The following is an 18718-nucleotide window of genomic DNA, read 5'->3' as shown; positions in this document are numbered from 1 at the left end:
CAGTCTGAGAAAGTGTTGATGCATGTGTTTGGTAAGGATGTCTACTTAACTGTGTCAAGGGTTTGTAGTAAAGTAAACCTAAGAAATGTCAAATGATGACTTGGTTTAATTAATTTGAATTTTCTCTGCATCAGAAGACGATGCAAATGTATTTATGTAAAGAAAAACACAAAACTCAGGCACCCGTTGACGATTCAACCCGTATTTTCCTTGTAGTGGAATATTTCACTTATGCTTTTACTCCTCAGCAAGCACACTTTATCTCTCTGCAAACAGCAGAGTCTTTAGTCGCTTTTACTCAATGCCAAAGGGTAGAACAGGTTCAAATGCTCCTTCTGTTTTTCCTATGTTATCCGCTTGTGTGACTCTCATTTCAGATAATATGAGATTCACAGACTTGTATATGAAACACTGAGGTCTCCTGTGCTCTTTACTCATTAATGCAAATCATTCATGAGTCTGTGCTGTGGTTGGTAACATGATTTTAATTTTTAACTAAAACAAAACACTAGGTGTGGGGAATTATAGTAACTGGATTGAAAACAAAAACTAGACTTCAGACAAAAACATGTAAAAAATATCTTTTAGGTTTAGTCTTAGTCACTTTTGGGCTTAAAATAATAATAATAATAATGATAATACACTGCTACAATATAATAATAGTGATTCATGATTGTACTGTTATACTCTTTTTAAACTTCCTCTTAAATCGCCTCACAAATACCTCCCAAGTTATACTAATAGTTAAGAACTGAAACACAAAGTAAGCTGAAAATAAACATAAATAAATAAATGAATAAACCTACTCTGTAAACCAGGTGAAACAAAAATGTATTGTAAAATACTTAAAATGGAAAAATAAAATAGTTTTGTAATTTTATTACTTTTTGATTTTATGAAATTTTCACATTTTTACTTTTATTACATAAAAAAAGTTTCGTTTCAGTTTAGATTTTATTACTTTCAGTGTTAGCCCAGCTTTTGCTTTCATCGTAATTTAGTTGTACAATTTACTGAAGGTAGCTAAGTTAGAGCAACTTGTTAATTGTGAGTGCACGGTACTTAGAATAAAAATTAAAAATAAATATATAAATAATAGTTCAACTGGCATATATACTAAATGAATCCGTTGCAAAAAGAAAAATGAAGTTATTCTAAGTACTGTGCACTAACTTAGCTATGTTAAGTAAACTGTACTTCGCATTTTGGCAATTTTTTAGATTTTATATTTACAACTTGAAACAGATACAATACAAACAAATACTCTGACTCGGTACTTGAGCGTGTTGGACTCAAGCCATTTTCTATATGTTTTTTGCAGTGTTTATTTTAATCAAACTTCACAGGTCACTTTTGTTAGTTTTCCCTTTTAAGCAAAAGTCCAGTTTATATTTTTATTTCAGTTAACCAGTTTTCGTTTTTCATTTATAATAATCCTGATTTTATATATATCTGCACTGTGTTTAACAGGCATCGCCCCCACAGTCCCGTTGAGAGGATCCCCCTCTGAAATCTACTCCGGTAACATATTGGTTTGGTTTTTGCAGTGATTACTGCACACAGAGCATGCGGTGCTTGGTGGGAGGAGGTGTCGCCAGAAGACAGAAACAATAAAATCTTGGGACAAAAATAGACTTGTCTTTGCAGAAGGAGCCTGCTGTTGTTGGGGGAAGCTTGTGGTTCTTTGGTGTTATGCTAATAACGTGCGTGAGTGTGAAATTTCCCCAGACAAAAGGTGGGGGGGAAAGAAAAAAATAAGAGGAAAAGGTGGGGGGAAGGGATGGCGCACAGAGGCATAAGAGGGGAGCCTTAAAGAAATTGGACAACCCCGCGAGACTTTAGTGGGCGTGGACAGCGAGGCCAGGGCTTCCTGCTCGGATGAACACGTGGTTCCGTGTCTGCCTTCCTGCTCGTCTGTCAGTGTGTGTGTGAAGGTTTCCAGCCCTTCTCTCACTCCTCTCCCTTTCATCCTCCCATACAGCAGACAGCACACCACCTTCTCTCCTTCCTCCGTCCCACCCGCACCTCCCCATCCTCCCGCTACACTTTCCTCCTCTTTGCGACGGGACTGCCGACAGCCAGGCCGCGGTCACTTCAGCGTGGATCAGCTCAGAGAGGGAGAACGAGTGTGTGTGTGAGTGTGTTAGTGTGTGTATATGTGTGTGTGGAAGTGTGAGTGAGTGAGTGAGTGAGTGAGTGCGTGTGCGCGCACCCGCCGGCAACCGGTCCATCCGCGTTATTCCCCCTCACCCCTTCCCGCTATCCTGCCTCGTTGCTCGGTCATGACGCTGGAAGCGATCCGCTACCGGACCGGGTCTCTGCAGATCCTCAACCAGCTGCTGCTGCCACACCAGACCGTTTACGATGACATCCGCTCGGTGCAGGACGCTTATGAGGCCATCAAGTCCATGAAGGTACGGGGTTCTTCTTCTCCCCTTTCTCCAAACCTTCTCCTTTCACCCGCTCCCCCAGCCTGCCCTGCACGCCTGCTGCATGTGCATTCATTCCCGTCATGCATGTGTGGGGGTTTTTTGTGTTTTGTTTTGTATGTGTCGGGTCTTTTGTGCTCTCACCGCTGCATGCATGCAGGCACACATACATGTGCTCGCTGCCGTCGGCCTGTATTTTTGTCTTTGGACCTACCTGCAGCATCGTCTCACCTACCTTTAAACCATCCGTTATTTTTAGTTTTCACATCATGTGTAAGCGCGATAAAACTGGGTGTCTGCGCTCACTGAGCCACCCAGCCATGAAATATGCCTCCCCCCTCTCTTCCTCCTCCTCCTCCTCCTTTCTTTGGGAGAGATTATTGATGAATTATTAATGACCTTTGCCAGGGGTTTTTTGTTCGCGTTTTTTGGTTTTGTGCTGCACTCGGTGACACCTCCAGCTCCAGTTTGTCTCCACACCTGAATTCCTGAAATACCTGAGTGTTCACATACATGTAAGACGCTCAAGTTCTGTAACAGTTGGAGCATTTTAAGGTGTTTATTATTATCATTATTATTTTTATTATAAGAGCTGAGAAGACACTCAACCTTTTGTCTTTGAGTTGCACACACACTCACTAGCTGTTTGTTTGATCCTTTGTGTGTGTGTCAGAGTGAAGGAACGTGCCATAACCAGAGGGGTGATGTCATGTTAATAAAGTCTAATGGTAGTGAGAGAAATGACTCCAGTAACAGAGATGAGATCATTTTAGTCAAAGCTGTCGTGACAACTTTTGGCTCTGTGTTCACCCACTTCCAGCTCTGTGCTGGAAAAACATTGATCATCCTCTTTAAAACTGATGATGATGATGATGACTACTGTCCTCTTCGCTCTCTCCTCCAGGTGCGCGGGGCTCCGGCCATCGCCATCGTTGGCTGTCTCAGCTTGGCCGTGGAGCTGCGGGCAGGCGCCGGAGGTGACGACCCTGTGACCTTCATCAGGGAGTCTCTGTGTCACCTGACCTCAGCGAGGCCCACCGCCGTCAACATGGGCCGCGCCGCCCGCGAGCTGATGGAGTTTGCAGAGAATGAGAGTATGGAGAAGAACTCTGAGCAGCTCAGAGAAAGGTAGACAACAATTTGCTGTTTGTTGGTTATGTTTGATATGTTTTGTAAAATAAATGGAGTTGCATTTAATTAATCAGATAGCGGACAGTATTCTTCTTCGGGTCCTGCACGTCTGTTAACCCGGGACCTGTTGGCCACCTTACACTGATCAATCCCAGCCAAAATCTTTGCCTCGTTGCTCAACTTCTAATCTACCTAAAACCCCTCTCTGTGGAGTAATTGATACATTTCTGCTGTTTTGAGCAGCCATTCACATGCATGCTGCTGATCCACATTTTTGATGATAGCTTCACATTACTTCCTGGTCTACTGATGGTGTTTTGGGGTCAGAAAACACAGCGATGTGCCGGTAAAGATGAGCAGGATGAAGTGCACAACAGGAGTGGGGGATGATGTCTGTACTGCATTGTTTCTTTTAAGGTTTGCAGGGGCTCTTAAGGAGTTCCCTCTCTTTGAGGTGACGGACCAATGGGCTGTGATCTCGTGGGTTGCTGGTGATTAGAGTGATTTTAAATTCATTTTATTTTTTTAAAGCATGTTTTCTTCGTTAATGCATTAAAGCAACACTCTTATTATTATTCCCTTTGATGTCAGAGTCTCCACATGTGGCTGACATATGAGATGCACACACTTTCTGTGCTGTTTAAAATGAATGTGAGGAGCAGCTACAGTGAAACGCCGGCTGGTGTTTGTCTGTTGACTTTGCGTGTTTGATTTTTAAATTAGAACTTAATGTAAACATGTTTGCAGAGACTCTCGCTAGTCTCATCTCCTGAACTTTCTGTTTCACGGTGTGTGCGTTTGGGAGTAAAAGACTCCACGTAAAAGCATGGAGGACACGCAGGGGAGCTTTTTTACACTCAAAAATGCACTCAACAAACTGGTTGAACCAAAAAAAATGTAAATAATCAGGTGAATCTTTTCAGTATCTGTTCAGCTGATGTAAATCCACTTTTAGTCCCTAATTACAGCTGGATAGGTCATTCCTCATTTACGCAAACGGCTCTCACACCGGCCTTTGTCTTCATGCTTTAAGTGGAAAATAAACTCCCAGGGTTTCTGTCTTTCTGTCTTACCAGCACCAGTAGCTCACTTCTGGATTTTTTTGGATCATGGTGTTTGCATTATGAAGGTGGGTTAACAAGTTAATCCTGTTAGCCATGCACAAAAATGCTGTGAAAAAAAGACATTCTAGCTTTTTCCCTTTTTAAGGATATTTGTTTTAATTGTATCTTGGATATCTTGCTTGGATTGTATTACAGAATTAATGGACTGTGTTAACATTATTATTGTCTGCAACATACCGTGATCGTATCATGAGTTACGGTACTTGCCCTGGATTGGTGTTATGTCACGCGAGAGATTACTCCGTTCCCCAGCATTGGCCACGTGATGGACAATCAGTTAGATAGTTGATGACTGACAGATGCGCTAGATCTTCTACAGGCTTATAAAGAGTGCAAAAAATACACCTGATCGGAGAAACGCTTTGTGTGGTCTGATTTATGATTTCAAACCCAAATCAACTTGGCAGCTTAACTGAAAACTTTCTCATAATGGACAAATGTATTTTTTGAAATCATTTGGTGTGAGAAATAATCCATGCAGTTGTTGAAGTCATCTTTATTTGAGATGGACATTGACTAGTTTCACAGATTTTCAGTAGTTTCCACCAGACTGGTATGGGGTTTGTGGCCTGCTGTTATATCCACAGGCACACAGTGAGAGCTTGGTTCATGCTGTTCGCAGTAAGTCAGTCATGGTTCGAGTTGGACACTGCTAGAGGTGCCATTTAACTTTTATGGAGAGAATTTTGATTTTTGTGGGTCTTCTGCTTTCATTAAATGATGACCTCCAGCTTACATTGGAGCATTTTCCAGCTGAATGTGACACGTGAGGAATGAGAATTGGCACCGCCAAACCCTAAAAAAGGTGGAGTGCCATCTTCGGGTCCGGGATAAGTTGCAGAAAATGGATTGATGGATGTGTCTGTGTAGGCTCTCATGACATACAGTGGAATCCTGAAATCCCAGGCATTTTGAACTCGCACCCACACCTCGCCTTATGTGACCTCAATAGCTCACACGATGGCAGGGTGGGGCAATATCTCAGAGGTTTTAGTCGTCGGCCACGATGATGGTAATGACCCAAACATTTTTCCCCTCACCTTGGCTCATGCGATGACCTGGTAACCAAGATTGGGTTAACTCCCCCTAGAAACGCCTCCAAACAGGACAGACCCTCTTATCCAAGACGTTTCTTCAGTTCTAAAACGTCTTCAACAAAACAAAAACAAAGAAACTCTTAAAGAAGTCCAGTTACCTTCTTTCCAACATTTAAGGCAGGAAATAAGCCACATGGTGTTTGAGTCCTAACAATGATTCAAAGATTTTCAGGCTTCCCTGTTTTGCATAAAGTAGTAAACTTGCTGGAAATGCAGAGCTATGTGGACACATGCCTTCACTCTGTGATTCGCACATCTGGTAAAGAATAAAGGGTTCAAACTGTGAACAGCCGGCTTTGTAAAAGTTTCATCAGGAATAAAAAAAACATTTGCATTTTAAAAACGTTCATTTATCTAAAGGATACAGAGACTTTATGCTGTTGAATGCAGAAGCAAAATTGCCAATTGATATTGACCGATATTAATATAAGATAAGATAACCTTTATTAGTCCCATGCGTGGGAAATTTGTTTTGTTACAGCAGTGGACAGTTCAAAGTTGCATAGAAAAATTAGAGAAAAACACTGGAATAAGATATCAATAAGATACTGTTCACAATAGAATAGAAATAAAATAAAATACTATATACAATCGAATAAAATAGAATACAAATGCTATATACAATATGGGTATAATACAACGATGCCAGAAAGAGTATTGCAATATATTTAATGACATCTGACATCAGGTGAGATTTTCTTAATTCAGACATGCGTAACAAACACACCTAACTTTTTTTATGTGTACTTATTTATGAGTCTTAATATATCGGTGCTGTTCAGCAAAGATCTTTTTTTGTCACAGCTAATCACAAATTACTCGTTTACACTCAGCCCGACTGTTCGGATCAGCTGGTTGTCGTGTTTTAAAGAGTTTCCTCTGGTCATAACATGATTGAATGGTGTTTTTCCTGTCTGTTCTTTACTTTTTCCATTTTCATTTATTGGTCGTCATAAACGTTGATACGAGTATATCCGCAAATAGTTTTCTCTTTTACCTCAGAAGGGTTAAATGAGAATACAAAAAACAATAAATGAGAAAGTAAAGCTAGTGTCAGCCACACCGATGTATCGGTCAGGCTCTACTGTCAACTTGTCAGTTGTTTGCTCTGTATGAACTTGTTCTGTTACATGAAATCATCTTGGCTCTTCAGTTTTCCTCCTGAATGGTGTCTCCCGAGTTAGTTGCTGCTGTAACACTTCCTCATTTAACACCAGCTGCAGGTGTCTTGTTGAAGAAGCTGCGGAAGCTATCGGATCAGTTGTGAAGTGAAAATTGGAAAGCATCAATATTATACATTTTTGCAGCTTATTAGTGTTAAAACCAAATTATCAAGTGGTAATTTTTACAGAGTTCACTTGTTAAATAGTGATTGAATAGCAAATTTGATTCATTTTTATTTTCAGACAAGTGGAAAAGAACACGTTTGAAAGACATTGGTGTTTCGTGGTGACGGAAAATGTTCAGTCTTGGTGGATAATGTCTGTCAGGGGCAGATGATGCAACTTGTTTTTGGTAGAAGGGAGTGATCTACTTTACAGTAACCCCGGCCTCAAGGCAGCGATTCGCTTAAATTTTATGCAGAAAGCTACGTAGAGTTAAAAGAAGAAAATGCTGGCGCCAAAGCATGAATCGATATTTACTGCGGTTGCACCAATACATGCATTTCATGGTAACTGTTCCAGTTAAGAAGCAAGCGTTTCAGTTCATCAGTCACAGGCCTCTAAGCTTATCAGTGACTGAATGTTTTCCTGACTTTCGTGTCAGTGGGCTGAACATAAGGGGGCCCTCCTCTTCGTCACTATTTTTAGGTCAGGGATCAAAGTAACGCCATGTCAGTCGTTAACATCCACTCAGAGGAATTTGTTGAAAACAGGCAACTTTTAAACGGGTATTTAAATTGACCTTTAAGCTGGTATTGTGCAACCCGCTCGTTATAATTTTCTTTCAAGGAGTCAAATAGTCTCTTTGGACATTGGCTGCTTTTTCACTCTTTTTGCGCTTTTTACCAGAATGTTTTCAGAGGTTTGTTCGTTAAGCCTCTTGGAACACTGACTTATGAGTCATTCGAGCCCTGTCCAAACCAAGTGTCCTTTTAAAGACTGAGGAAACTGAAAGGGTGACTAGCTCCCTTCCCACGTGTTGAATGAATATGTTAGATTTCCACTACAAAGCAGTGAGTCACATTGCTTGGGGTGACTGTAGCTCAGAGACCTGGTCAGGTAGAGCAGGTCACCCACTAAAGGGAAGGAGTAGTTTGATCCCTGCATGCCACATATCCTTAGGCAAGGTACTAACCCCAAGTTACTCTCTGAGTGTGGATGTTTGTGAATGTTACAAAAGAAACCACTTAAGCATAGAAAAGTGATTGTGTTTGTATAAGGTGCTCTGAGTGTTTATGTACAGTAGAAAATCTCTATATAAGAACCCGTCCATTCATCTGAGCACAACTTGGGCTAAAGAGTAACCCTGTAGTGGTGGAGTGAAAGACCTAGCAGGTAACCACGGAAGATTTTTGTTACTTTAAACTTGGTGTGGGTTGAATTGTGGGCCAGTCTCCAAAAAACTTGTGCAAGTGTTTACTTGATAATGAGTGTCTGCAAGGTAGGAATCGAGACTGTGCAGCAAGAATAATGTAAGAAAGTGAGAGAAAACGAGGGAGATGTGCCACAGCTATGGCAGAAAAGAGACGGAACAGCATGAAGAAATGTGTATGAGAAAAGCAGAGAAAGCAAAGTCATGACAAACAGAAACACAAAGCCGTATTGCTCCTGCAGATATGATGGACACATTGAGTCCACAGTGGCAGACATATATCCTCTTCTCAATTCCCACCTCTTGTGGCCCCCCTCCTGCAGTGTAATTGCCTGGATCGAAGACATGCTGGAGCGTGACGTCAATGACAACAGGAAGATCGGTAACTATGGAGCTCAGCACATCCTTTCTGGCGTCCCGAGGGACTCGGTGACCATCCTCACACACTGCAACACCGGCTCACTGGCCACAGCTGGATACGGGACGGCGCTGGGTGAGACTGGAGCGCTGGCTCTGAATGAGAAAAGAAGGTGGTTGTTGAAATATTTATAGCACTGTAACTGATATGAGTCTGTGTGTAGGCGTGGTGAGAAGCCTCCACGCGCTGGGCAGGCTGAAGCGCGTGTACTGCACAGAGACGAGGCCGTACAACCAGGGGTCCAGACTGACGGCGTACGAGGCTGTAGCGGAGGGAATCCCTGCCACGCTTATAACAGACAGCATGGCCGCCCTCACCATGAGGGAGATGGACATCACAGGTGTGTGTTTGTGTTCCATCACGCCGCCTTCACTTCACTCAAACCTTACGTTTTTTTTCTTAAGACTTCCTTCCTGCTGTTTTCTCCCTCAGCTGTGGTGGTGGGTGCAGACAGGGTGGTTGCTAACGGTGACACAGCCAACAAGGTCGGCACGTACCAGCTGGCCATCGCCGCTAAGCACCATGGGATACCTTTCTATGTGGCGGCACCCAGCACGTCGTGTGACCTGAGCCTGGAGAGCGGCAGGGACATCATCATCGAAGTGCGCCCCCCCGAGGAACTCACTTCTATAAACGGGGTTCCCATCGCTGCCCCAGGTAAGGCGTGAGGGATGTCTGCGCAGAGAGAGCACTTAAATAAGTACGAGCTCGGTAGAGTATTGACAGGAAAGCATCAAGGTTGGAGAGGAGATGAGCTTGGCCCAGTTCCAAAGTCAGCCCGGAGGCTTAAGCACCGAACACACTCGGAGTTAAATTGGCATCACATGAAACGTAAGTGCCAGAGTGAAGGAGGCTGTTAGCTCATATGTCCTGGTCAGAGGCGCCCAGTGGCCACTAATGTGCACACAAAGTTCTTCTGTCATCATTCCTTTTTATTTTCTCGCCAGGTTTTCTTTCTTGAACTATCTTGCAGGCCATTTATGCGTCTTTATTAGTCAGTGGCATGATAGAGATAACAGAAGAGAGTCGTTTTCACACATGCACCACTGCTGTGAACTTTTCCAGACGTCGCCCACAGAGGTGTACGTGAGACCGCAAATGTCAGATGCATTCATGTGGGACTTTAACTGGTTTTTAACCTCCCAGCTCCCCAGTACAGTCTGTGTGATGTCATGTGCTGCTGAACAAATTATGGAGCTAACAGTCCGGCGCATTCAGTGCTAGTGAGTGGGTGTCATGTGTCTGGCTGCCTCTACATGGGGAGCTCCTTTCAGCTGAACCGCATGCATCTGAAGCAGACTGTTTTCTGCTCTGTGCTGCATTACAGAAAGAACAGCTGTGCAAAGCTGGCCAAAGTTCATGTGTGGAAATGGCCTGTGCTTGGACAGAAACACAGTGGAAATGTGTGAGGGCAAACTAAAGCCTGGATTATCAGTAAACATATTAATGCTATGCACTTTGAAGTGCCCAGAGCAGCCCTACTGAACCACATTGCTTACAAAACAACTGTGCTCATATACCATTATGGCTGAAACCCAGGTTTGAATCCAACTTGCAGCTCTCTCTCTCTCTCTCTCGCCCTCCTTCCTGACTCTTCTTCACTGCTGAAAAATGTAAAAGAAAAAAGCTAAAAAAGAAAAGAAAAAAGCTAAAAAAAATGGCAGAGGCCACAGTGAGATGGACCTGAGTCTGAGTCTGTCAGATCAAACATTGAAAATGTATTTTAGTTGAGTTTGTGAGAGCTTAGTTGAGTCATTTAATCTCTCTGTACCCAGTGACATCACAGTAATTATGCTGAATTAATGAGTACACAGGCCCCCGGGGACGAGGATGTGTGCTTGCACATTAGTTTTTCCACTCTTTAACTTTCCCCACAGACTTTAATAATTATGAATTAACCTTTAGTTAAGGTTTTGGTGTACTAGAACCAGACTGTTGCACTCGTTACGCATTCCTTTACCACAGTAAGCGGAGCAGTGTGGGGTGTAATCCTGCTGCTGTTTGAGGGATTATACACCTGAGCCAGAAAGCAAGTTCAACAAACCTTGAGTCTAACTGTGGGAGACTCTGAATATCCAGTTCCAGAAAGGCTGATCAGACTTAGTTAAATCAACTCTGAGTATGTTCACCCTGAGTGTAGCGCGATTAGGGAAGGAAAGCTATCATCAGTGGAGCTCTGATACCATGATTTACCCTGGCGACAGGTAAATATAGAGCACCGCCTCCATTTTAATCCAGTGTACTGAGAAATATGAACATGTATCACTTAAAACCATGATGTTTAGTTTAAAAACAAGGGGGCAGTTGTTGTATTCGCCAGCGTCCACTCAGTCATCGCTTACCCACTTTCAGTTTGTATTAACCGGAAAAGACGGAAAACCTAACACAAAATTACATTTTTAAAATGATTCTGCTTCCGTTGTGACCGGGACAAAAATGCAGGTAACAGCAACTGTAAATAAGAGTATGTTTTATTATGACTTACTTATAGTTTTTGTACATAAGTAAGACTGATTTGGGTCATTTCGAGTGGAAAAGATGTCAAACTTTAAGCTTTTTGGGTGTCCGTTTTGCTTTACAGTATTTAATGATAATAATTTAATTCAAAGTGTGCACACAGTGTTCGAAAACTCACATTAAGGCACATTTAGATCAGACATAGAATCTGAAAGTAATTCAAGCCTCTTTTTGACTCAGGAGTCTTCACATCTTCAATATGATGAGACTTTTTTCATCACAGCAACAGATTGGACCACACCAAATGATTATTCATATTGATGATAGGTTTTTGTTTTTTTTAAATCAATCGTCATCTTGTTGTTTAAATCAGTGTTTAAACAACTGACAAGGAGCACTTTGGGCTCAGTGTCAGACCATTTAACTGGGTTTTAATTCTCAATATTGTATTCAATACAGCTAACTTACACATTAGTGCACTTGCATTATAATAACCTGTGAATTGTGCTGTGTGACTGACCCCTCATTCCCGGCCGTTTCCTGCAGGTATCGAAGTGTGGAACCCGGCCTTCGACGTGACCCCTCACCAGCTCATCACAGGAGGCATCATCACAGAGCTGGGAGTCTTCCTCCCCTCTGAGCTCCAGGCGGCACTCACCGGCCGCCTCACTGCCCTCTAGAGCCACTCGGCTCCTCCTGCTGGTCCGTGTGCACCACTGCACGTTTACGTCACACTAAGAGACACTTTCTCATCATCACAGATAACGCACAGTTGTATTTCTAATTGAATTTTGTTCAATACACAGTCACTGTTGCATTCAGTGGTGCACACAGGAGAAAAAAATCTTGTCACTTTTCCACATACACAGCTACATAGTCTCACTGCAGGGAGTCGAGTAGCCACACACGTGCAGTCTCCCCTTTCTTTTAAATCCCTGTTCTGTCTTTGCCTTTCACCTCCAAAGCTTTCCATCGCATCTGTCATTGTCTCTTTCCGCCTCTCTCTCTTTCCAAATGGCTTCTGTACCAACAAAAAAAAGCTCAGCTGGACTCGAACCCAGAAATTCAATTTGGCAAACAAACCTAAATGAGACCTAAAAGTCACATTTTAACAACTTAAATAATAAAACGAAAGTCTAAATAGCACGACTGGTTCTTTAAATTGAAACAAGTCGTGGTTTCTAAAATGCTGCTACCTACTTGTAAATATATATATCCTTGCTGGTAGTGTGTACATATGTAGAAACTAACCCCTGCTCGTGAAACGCGCCGCTTTTTCATCCAAATAAGCGGTTATGTAAAAAATACATTTCCCATCTAAAAATGTTATATTAACATTTCATGTCTTTTGCTCAGTGTAGGAACTTTTTTGTAATAGACAAATTCAAATTTTTAGCTCATAGTCTTAATATGGAAGAATTGTGTTTCTCACTTTTTAACCCGTGTGTCAAAATAATTGGAACGATCGGTCACGCTAGTCAGCTGAAGCCTTTAACGTCACATGGCTGCTTTTATACCTCACTCCTTATTTGCGTCTTGCTCTTCCCAGTTATACTGTATCATACCACACATGTACTCTCATAATAGACTTGTATAAACTGATCAGCCACAGCATTAAAACCACCTGCAGAAACGGGTCCAGATCGGTCTCTTTCTGATGCATCCCGTGGCCGCTCGATCAGATTGAGATCCGGGGAGTTTGGAGGCTGGTCAGCACTTTGGGCTGCCTGTCACGCTTCTCTGTAGGGAAGAATCATTACAAAAAATAGGAGTTAAAGGAGTAGTTTGCTTCAAAATGAAGGTTTAGTTATTGGCTTGTGTGCACATCAGTCGAGACTTTTAAAATAATTTTTTGATGTCAGCTTTCCTGCTTAGAAACGAATCTCTCTCCAGATGGTGCGTTTAACGACATCAGCCTCAACACACGAAAAGCTCCACAAAAAAGGATTTTTACTCTCACACTTCCTGCTCTGCGTGACGCAGCAGACAAACACAGCTGACAAGTAGAAGAAAGAGATGGTTGCTTTGATTTGACTCCAAGTTAATGGTTAGGTTGCTCTGTGACCACAGAGTGTCATCATAACAAACTGCTTTGCTAACACATCCGCCTTGATGGCTTGTTTTAACATTGGCTTAAGCAGCCTAATGATTATATTCCAAACCATGTGAGTGAAATCTCCAGTGTTCAGTCCTTTGTTGCGTGTCATACACCCACATCTCTGCCTTTATGTCAAGCTGCTCTTAACTGCCAAATAAATACCAAAATACTCTTTTAATATCTCTGTTACTTTGTGTGTTGTTAGTTTGTTTTGCCACTAAAGTGTGGAAAACAAATCATTGCAGTTTTAAAGCCCTCCAGTATTGACATCATGCTGGCGTTTCAAAGTGTCAGAGACACAAAACTTAGTCTAAAGGTTAAGTCTTAGATTTCAGACTAACTAGTTGGGCCATACAAACCTGAGAGACTGTCACAAATTTAATGTGGGGGTGAGCAGGAGCTGACTGTCTCTTTTTGTGGGGGTGTGAACCACTCGTTTATGATGGAGGGCATCTTCTGCGTTACGTACTTTTACGCCACCACCAATGAGAATGTAACATTTAAGTCGTATAAATGTTGTTTTCGTTTGGGGCCGGACGTCAGACACTCAGCCACTTCTTGCCTTTGCGCTCACCTTCGAATGTGTTTCGACCGCTTGGACTAATCCCTCCTCATAAACTGAAATGTGTTTTACAAAGATCGACTCCCAGACAAGCTCACGACTCGCCGAAATCTGTGCCGTGAGCGACTGAAAGCAGGTCGATATCAAGAAGTACACAAAGGTTTTGTTTTGTTTTTTTCTCAGAAGTTATTGTTTGACATTTCTGGCCCCTGACTTTCTTTTCTCTATCCTGATGAAAGAACAGGACTATAAAGGAAAAATGAATTTCATAATAGTAGGAAATGCCAGACTCGTCTAGTGCTGAAACTATTTGTACAGGAAAAGAATGAATATCTTAACAATATAGCAGTTGTTTAAAGGGAACCTATTATGCTTTTTTCCAGATCCATATTTTTATTCTTGGGCTCTAGTAGAGTAGATTTGCATGATTCACAGTTCAAAATAGTTCTTGTTTATTCTATTTATCCTCCAGTTCATGCCATCTGAAACAAGCCATTTTAGCTCCTGTCCATGGAAGACCACTCTCCCTTTAAGAAATCCCTTTATGAGCATCCAGCATTGTAACAATATGTGTGAATTTATAACAGAAAATAAAGTATTTTCACACAAAATACTAGTTGAAATTTTACAACCAATCTTTGGATAACTTGAAGTCACCTTCAAGTTATTTGCTAAATTACTAACTGATAAATGCAGGATCGTTAGGCAGATTGATTGATGCAAGCCTGTGTTTGAGGTCTTGCATCGCAGGGTTTTGTGTGTGATTTGAATGCACTGAATTTTTGCCACCTGGCCTGTGAGCTTACGGTGCATTTGTGGTTGCGAGAGGCTTCGTAGAAACATCCCAGACGTCTCTTATCTGCGTGGTGACACCTAATCATTTACTGAAAGTCACCAGGTCCGCACTGTTTGCTGCCTTACAGGTGCAGCCTGATTGTAGCTTACTGATGTAATGCAGTAATCCCCTCGCTCCGTCCTTCAACAGAGTTCATATCGTGTTGCCAGGGTGCTTAAAGGCTGAGGTAGGCAGTAATATTTTTTTGTGGTTATTAGACAAAAAATCCTTTAATAACCTTTCAGCATATTGTAATTCAAGTGCTCTCAGAGGAAACTAGACCTCTGAACCATCTCTTCACTCTGTTTTCAGGCTTTATTAGATCTAGATGTCTTTGTTCGATCACAGGCCTAATGGCTCCTCTGCAGATGTGCAGAGGAGTCCTTTGCACATACTTCAGATTGTGAAAAGTAGCAGAAATTCCTGAAGGAAAATATGATTTTCAAAATTCACTGCTTGCACTGCATCGCAGGCTGGTTTTTTGTTTTGTGGTTTTCCTTGTATATTACCTAAAACTCTGCCATAGCAATTGGAAGGTAACATTTTTGTTTCATTTAAAAATACAAAGCCTGATGGCATGTTGAAATCTCAGACTTGCCTGTTGGTGGCATGTTTTATGTCTGTTCAAACATTTCTGCCTCGTGCAGAAAGAACCAAACCTTGTTAAAGACGCCCTAAAAACACGGACAGCGTTTTGATTTTTATGCTCTGTGTCAGAAAATGCTATCCCACTCCTACACACAGTGTGTCCACTCTTTTGTGAGTGAGTGGATTTACCTGCACACTCGTATAATGGGGAAATGTGTGCATATAAACACACATGAAACGTGATTGTACTCCTACATGCGTCAGTCAGTATCTGTGTAAATGGCCGGAAACTGCTGAGATGGCTCAGCTGATACATAAATGAGCGGAAACTCGATACTGTAATTACGCAGGGTTATGACTAACATCAAGGTTGAAAAGCAGTGCTCTAGACCAGCATGGTAATGTGCATGTAAATGCATTTACTGACTCGATTAGAGAGATGTCAGAGGTCTGGCCACAGGCACCACCACCTCACACATTGACTGCCTGCTACACAACTTCACTACTCTACAGGACCACAGGGAGGTTCTGAGAAAACATCATTTTAAAAAAGCTTAGCGCCAATAATTACGACAGTGTCTATTGTCTATATCTTAAAAAATGCTGTAATGTAAGCTAATTTCTTCACTTTCTTCCTCATCAATCATCACCCCTCTCACCCATCAAACCTCAATTCACAAAGATGCTGGTAGGTCACACGCAAGTGTTAAAAAAAAATTACTTTCGTTTTGTAAAGTTAAAGACTTCATGATTTTTTTTGGGGGGGGGGGATTTTAGACAATTTTCCTGACATATGTAGCAATTTTATGGCCCGTTAGATGCGCCGCCTGTCATTTCTGTTTAAGAGGTACAAGATTTTGTTTGTCTGTAGGTCATGATTATAACTGTTCTGCTGTGGTTTGTTGGTTTATTTCATGATTTCATTGTGATTCTTAGTGACTAGGCCATTAGAGCACCACACTGGGGAGGCCTCCTCAACCATACGCACTACCTCTCCGTCTGCCTGCACGGACTCGAACACTGAAATGCATGAACACAAGCACTTAATGCGCCAGCCTGCAGCAGAGCAGATTGACAAGGTTGATAAAAAGAAATACGGATTAAAATTTTCACTCATGTTTGTATCTTGAATGCTAAGTGACAAATAATTTGTGGCGGTGCTTTTAGTTTGCCAAAGTAGCCTAGATTCAGGCTAGTCTGTTATTTTAGGTTGCAGTTGAATTACAATACCTTGCAGATGTCTCAAGTTATCCCTCATTTCTTTATATTTCACTTCTAATAAGCCACATTTTCCTGTTATTTTTTTTAAATTTTATTTCAAGTGGTCTTGAGTAATAGTTCTGTAGGCTTTCTAAAGGTCTTTCAAAGTTCTTCTTTGGACATTGGCTGCTACATAAAATAGTAAAATGGTATATTTGCCCCAGCAATGTGATTCCTGAATAGCTATTAGCCAAAAATTTGGCATATCTCGGCATGGAGTGCTCTGAGTTCTTAAAAAAATTTGAGGAAAGTGGACAAAAGAAGAAAAGGCCGGTCTGTAGAAGTATCTACAGCAGAAAGTGTTTTTTGTCTTATATACTTACTAGGGGTGCAACAATACATGTATCGGTATTGAACTGTTCGATACAGTGCTTTCGGTTCGGTACGCATAAGTATCGAACAATACAAAATTTTAATTTATTTTATCAACTTTTCTTCTGGCGATGCTGTCTGTGTTGAGAGCTCAGTGGATCTGCGTTCCACTACTCCGCCTACGCTGCACAGTCGAGCGCAGATCCACTGAGCGCAGGGCAAGCTAGCAGACAGAAGCTAAGCTCGTTGCAACATGGCAACTGGCTCAACGCTACCCGAAACTGAACTTCCCCCACCCTCTTTCAGATCTGGTGTTTGGAACTATTTTGGTTTTCATGTGAAGTATGACCCTGATGGACAAAAGTAAAACAGTATGTCTGATGTGTCAGGCAATGCTCAATTACATTGGTGGGAACTAGTGCGTTAGCGCAGTTAGCTCGTTAACGTGTTGACGCCGTCCAGCCCCACTCACGGGGCGATCTGCGGTAACTTGTTAAGGGAGATTTGCCGCGTTATGGCGTTAACGTTATTTTAACGAGATTAACGCTGACAGCACTAGTGGGAACACAACGAATATGACTGCACATTTACGCGGACATCCTAGTGCAAAGACAAGTGGAAGCAGACAAAAACAACAAGCACACATGCTACAAACTTTACCCGCGTCATTTAGACAGCCGTTAGCACATGATTCTCCTTATGGGGACCTGATATGTTTAATATGCTGCTGAGAATATACCCCAGAAGAAGGGTATAGTATAGCTTTTATTTTGGAAAGAGCCATTTCTCTGTAATAAACTCTTTTCCAAAGATGAGTGATTTCTCGATCAGATTTATTTTTTTATTATTTTCTTGTTTCAGCAACATTAAATTTAAAAACTGTACTTTTGAGTTAAAATATATATTTATAATTTTAATAAATGACAAATTAAAAAGGCATGAACATTTTTTTGTATCGAAAAAATATCGAACCGTGACACCAAAGTATCGAACCGAACCGTGAATTTTGTGTATCGTTGCACCCCTAATAGTTACATATTTGTTACCATGTTTCCATAAATTGGTGCAGTTATTTCCAATTTCTCAGCAAGATATAAAGAAATGAGGGGTGACTTTTGCACAGTACTGTATTTCCGTATTATGGATTAATGCTTTTTAAGCAGCAGCAATATAGTGCCGTATTTTATAAAGTTATAACGCAGTCCTCTCCTTCCAAAAAGGCCAAAACATGGATAATAATGAGGTGCCAAAATCCAGCACCGCCTGTCTCGTACTTTCCAAGTTGATTTGATTAATCATAGCAGATGTGTGTGCATTATAAAGCGATTGGTGCAGTCTGCGTTTACCATGGAAGGAGTGTTGTTCAGATGGCCTCTTTAAGTGCAAGTATGTTGTTGTTGTTGTTGTTCTTGATAATCACCTGGTCTGGGTTTGATTTTGTAACATGTGGAAAGTGTTCTGAACTGGGTTTTAATTTTTAATTTAATTTTTTTTATATTTACGTATATGAATATAATGCTGTAAAGTGCAGTCATAAATTAAGAGATTTCTCTTTCACATCAATAAAGGAAAGAAGTAAACCACAGCAAAAATGCACAAAGAGAATTTGCCTTTTTGTCATTTATTGAGCAAAATTGTGAATACATGAGACACATGACGTAAAAAGTAACCAAGTCTTTGGCCTCAGAGGCGCCGATGAGCGGGCTACTGTCACCTCACAACAAGGTTCCTGTTTTGAACATGTGTGGGTTTGATTTCTCTCTCCAGAGCATTTCATTCCCAAATACTTGGTCTTTGTCATATGCTCACTGGGAAACTGAGGCCTTTTTGTTGGCAGGCGTCCTATGCAGATCAAATGTGTACACCCTCTGC

At 41.6% G+C, this 18718-nt stretch overlaps 1 protein-coding gene across 1 annotated transcript; it reads left to right on the top strand.

Annotated features, from left to right (window-relative positions):
• The first annotated feature begins 1754 nt into the window (after positions 1-1754).
• On the top strand, positions 1755-17047 carry mri1 (methylthioribose-1-phosphate isomerase 1). Its single transcript, XM_003455759.4, has 6 exons — positions 1755-2414; positions 3334-3557; positions 8640-8809; positions 8898-9074; positions 9167-9391; positions 11738-17047. Exons 1-6 carry the CDS (start codon positions 2283-2285, stop codon positions 11869-11871), a joined length of 1062 nt encoding a protein of 353 aa, XP_003455807.1. The 5' UTR covers positions 1755-2282; the 3' UTR covers positions 11872-17047.
• The last annotated feature ends 1671 nt before the right edge of the window (positions 17048-18718 follow it).

The sequence above is a fragment of the Oreochromis niloticus genome, linkage group LG6 (assembly GCF_001858045.2).
Source record: "Oreochromis niloticus isolate F11D_XX linkage group LG6, O_niloticus_UMD_NMBU, whole genome shotgun sequence".
Classification (NCBI taxonomy): domain Eukaryota; kingdom Metazoa; phylum Chordata; class Actinopteri; order Cichliformes; family Cichlidae; genus Oreochromis; species Oreochromis niloticus.
This window is presented reverse-complemented; position numbering and strand designations above follow the sequence as displayed.

Coding starts and splice junctions, on each gene's coding strand:
- mri1 (XM_003455759.4), top strand. CDS start 2,283: ATGACGCTGGAAGCGATCCGCTACCGGACCGGGTCTCTGCAGATCCTC. Junction 9,075..9,166: donor GAGGGAGATGGACATCACAG/GTGTGTGTTTGT, acceptor TTTCTCCCTCAG/CTGTGGTGGTGGGTGCAGAC. Junction 9,392..11,737: donor GGTTCCCATCGCTGCCCCAG/GTAAGGCGTGAG, acceptor CGTTTCCTGCAG/GTATCGAAGTGTGGAACCCG.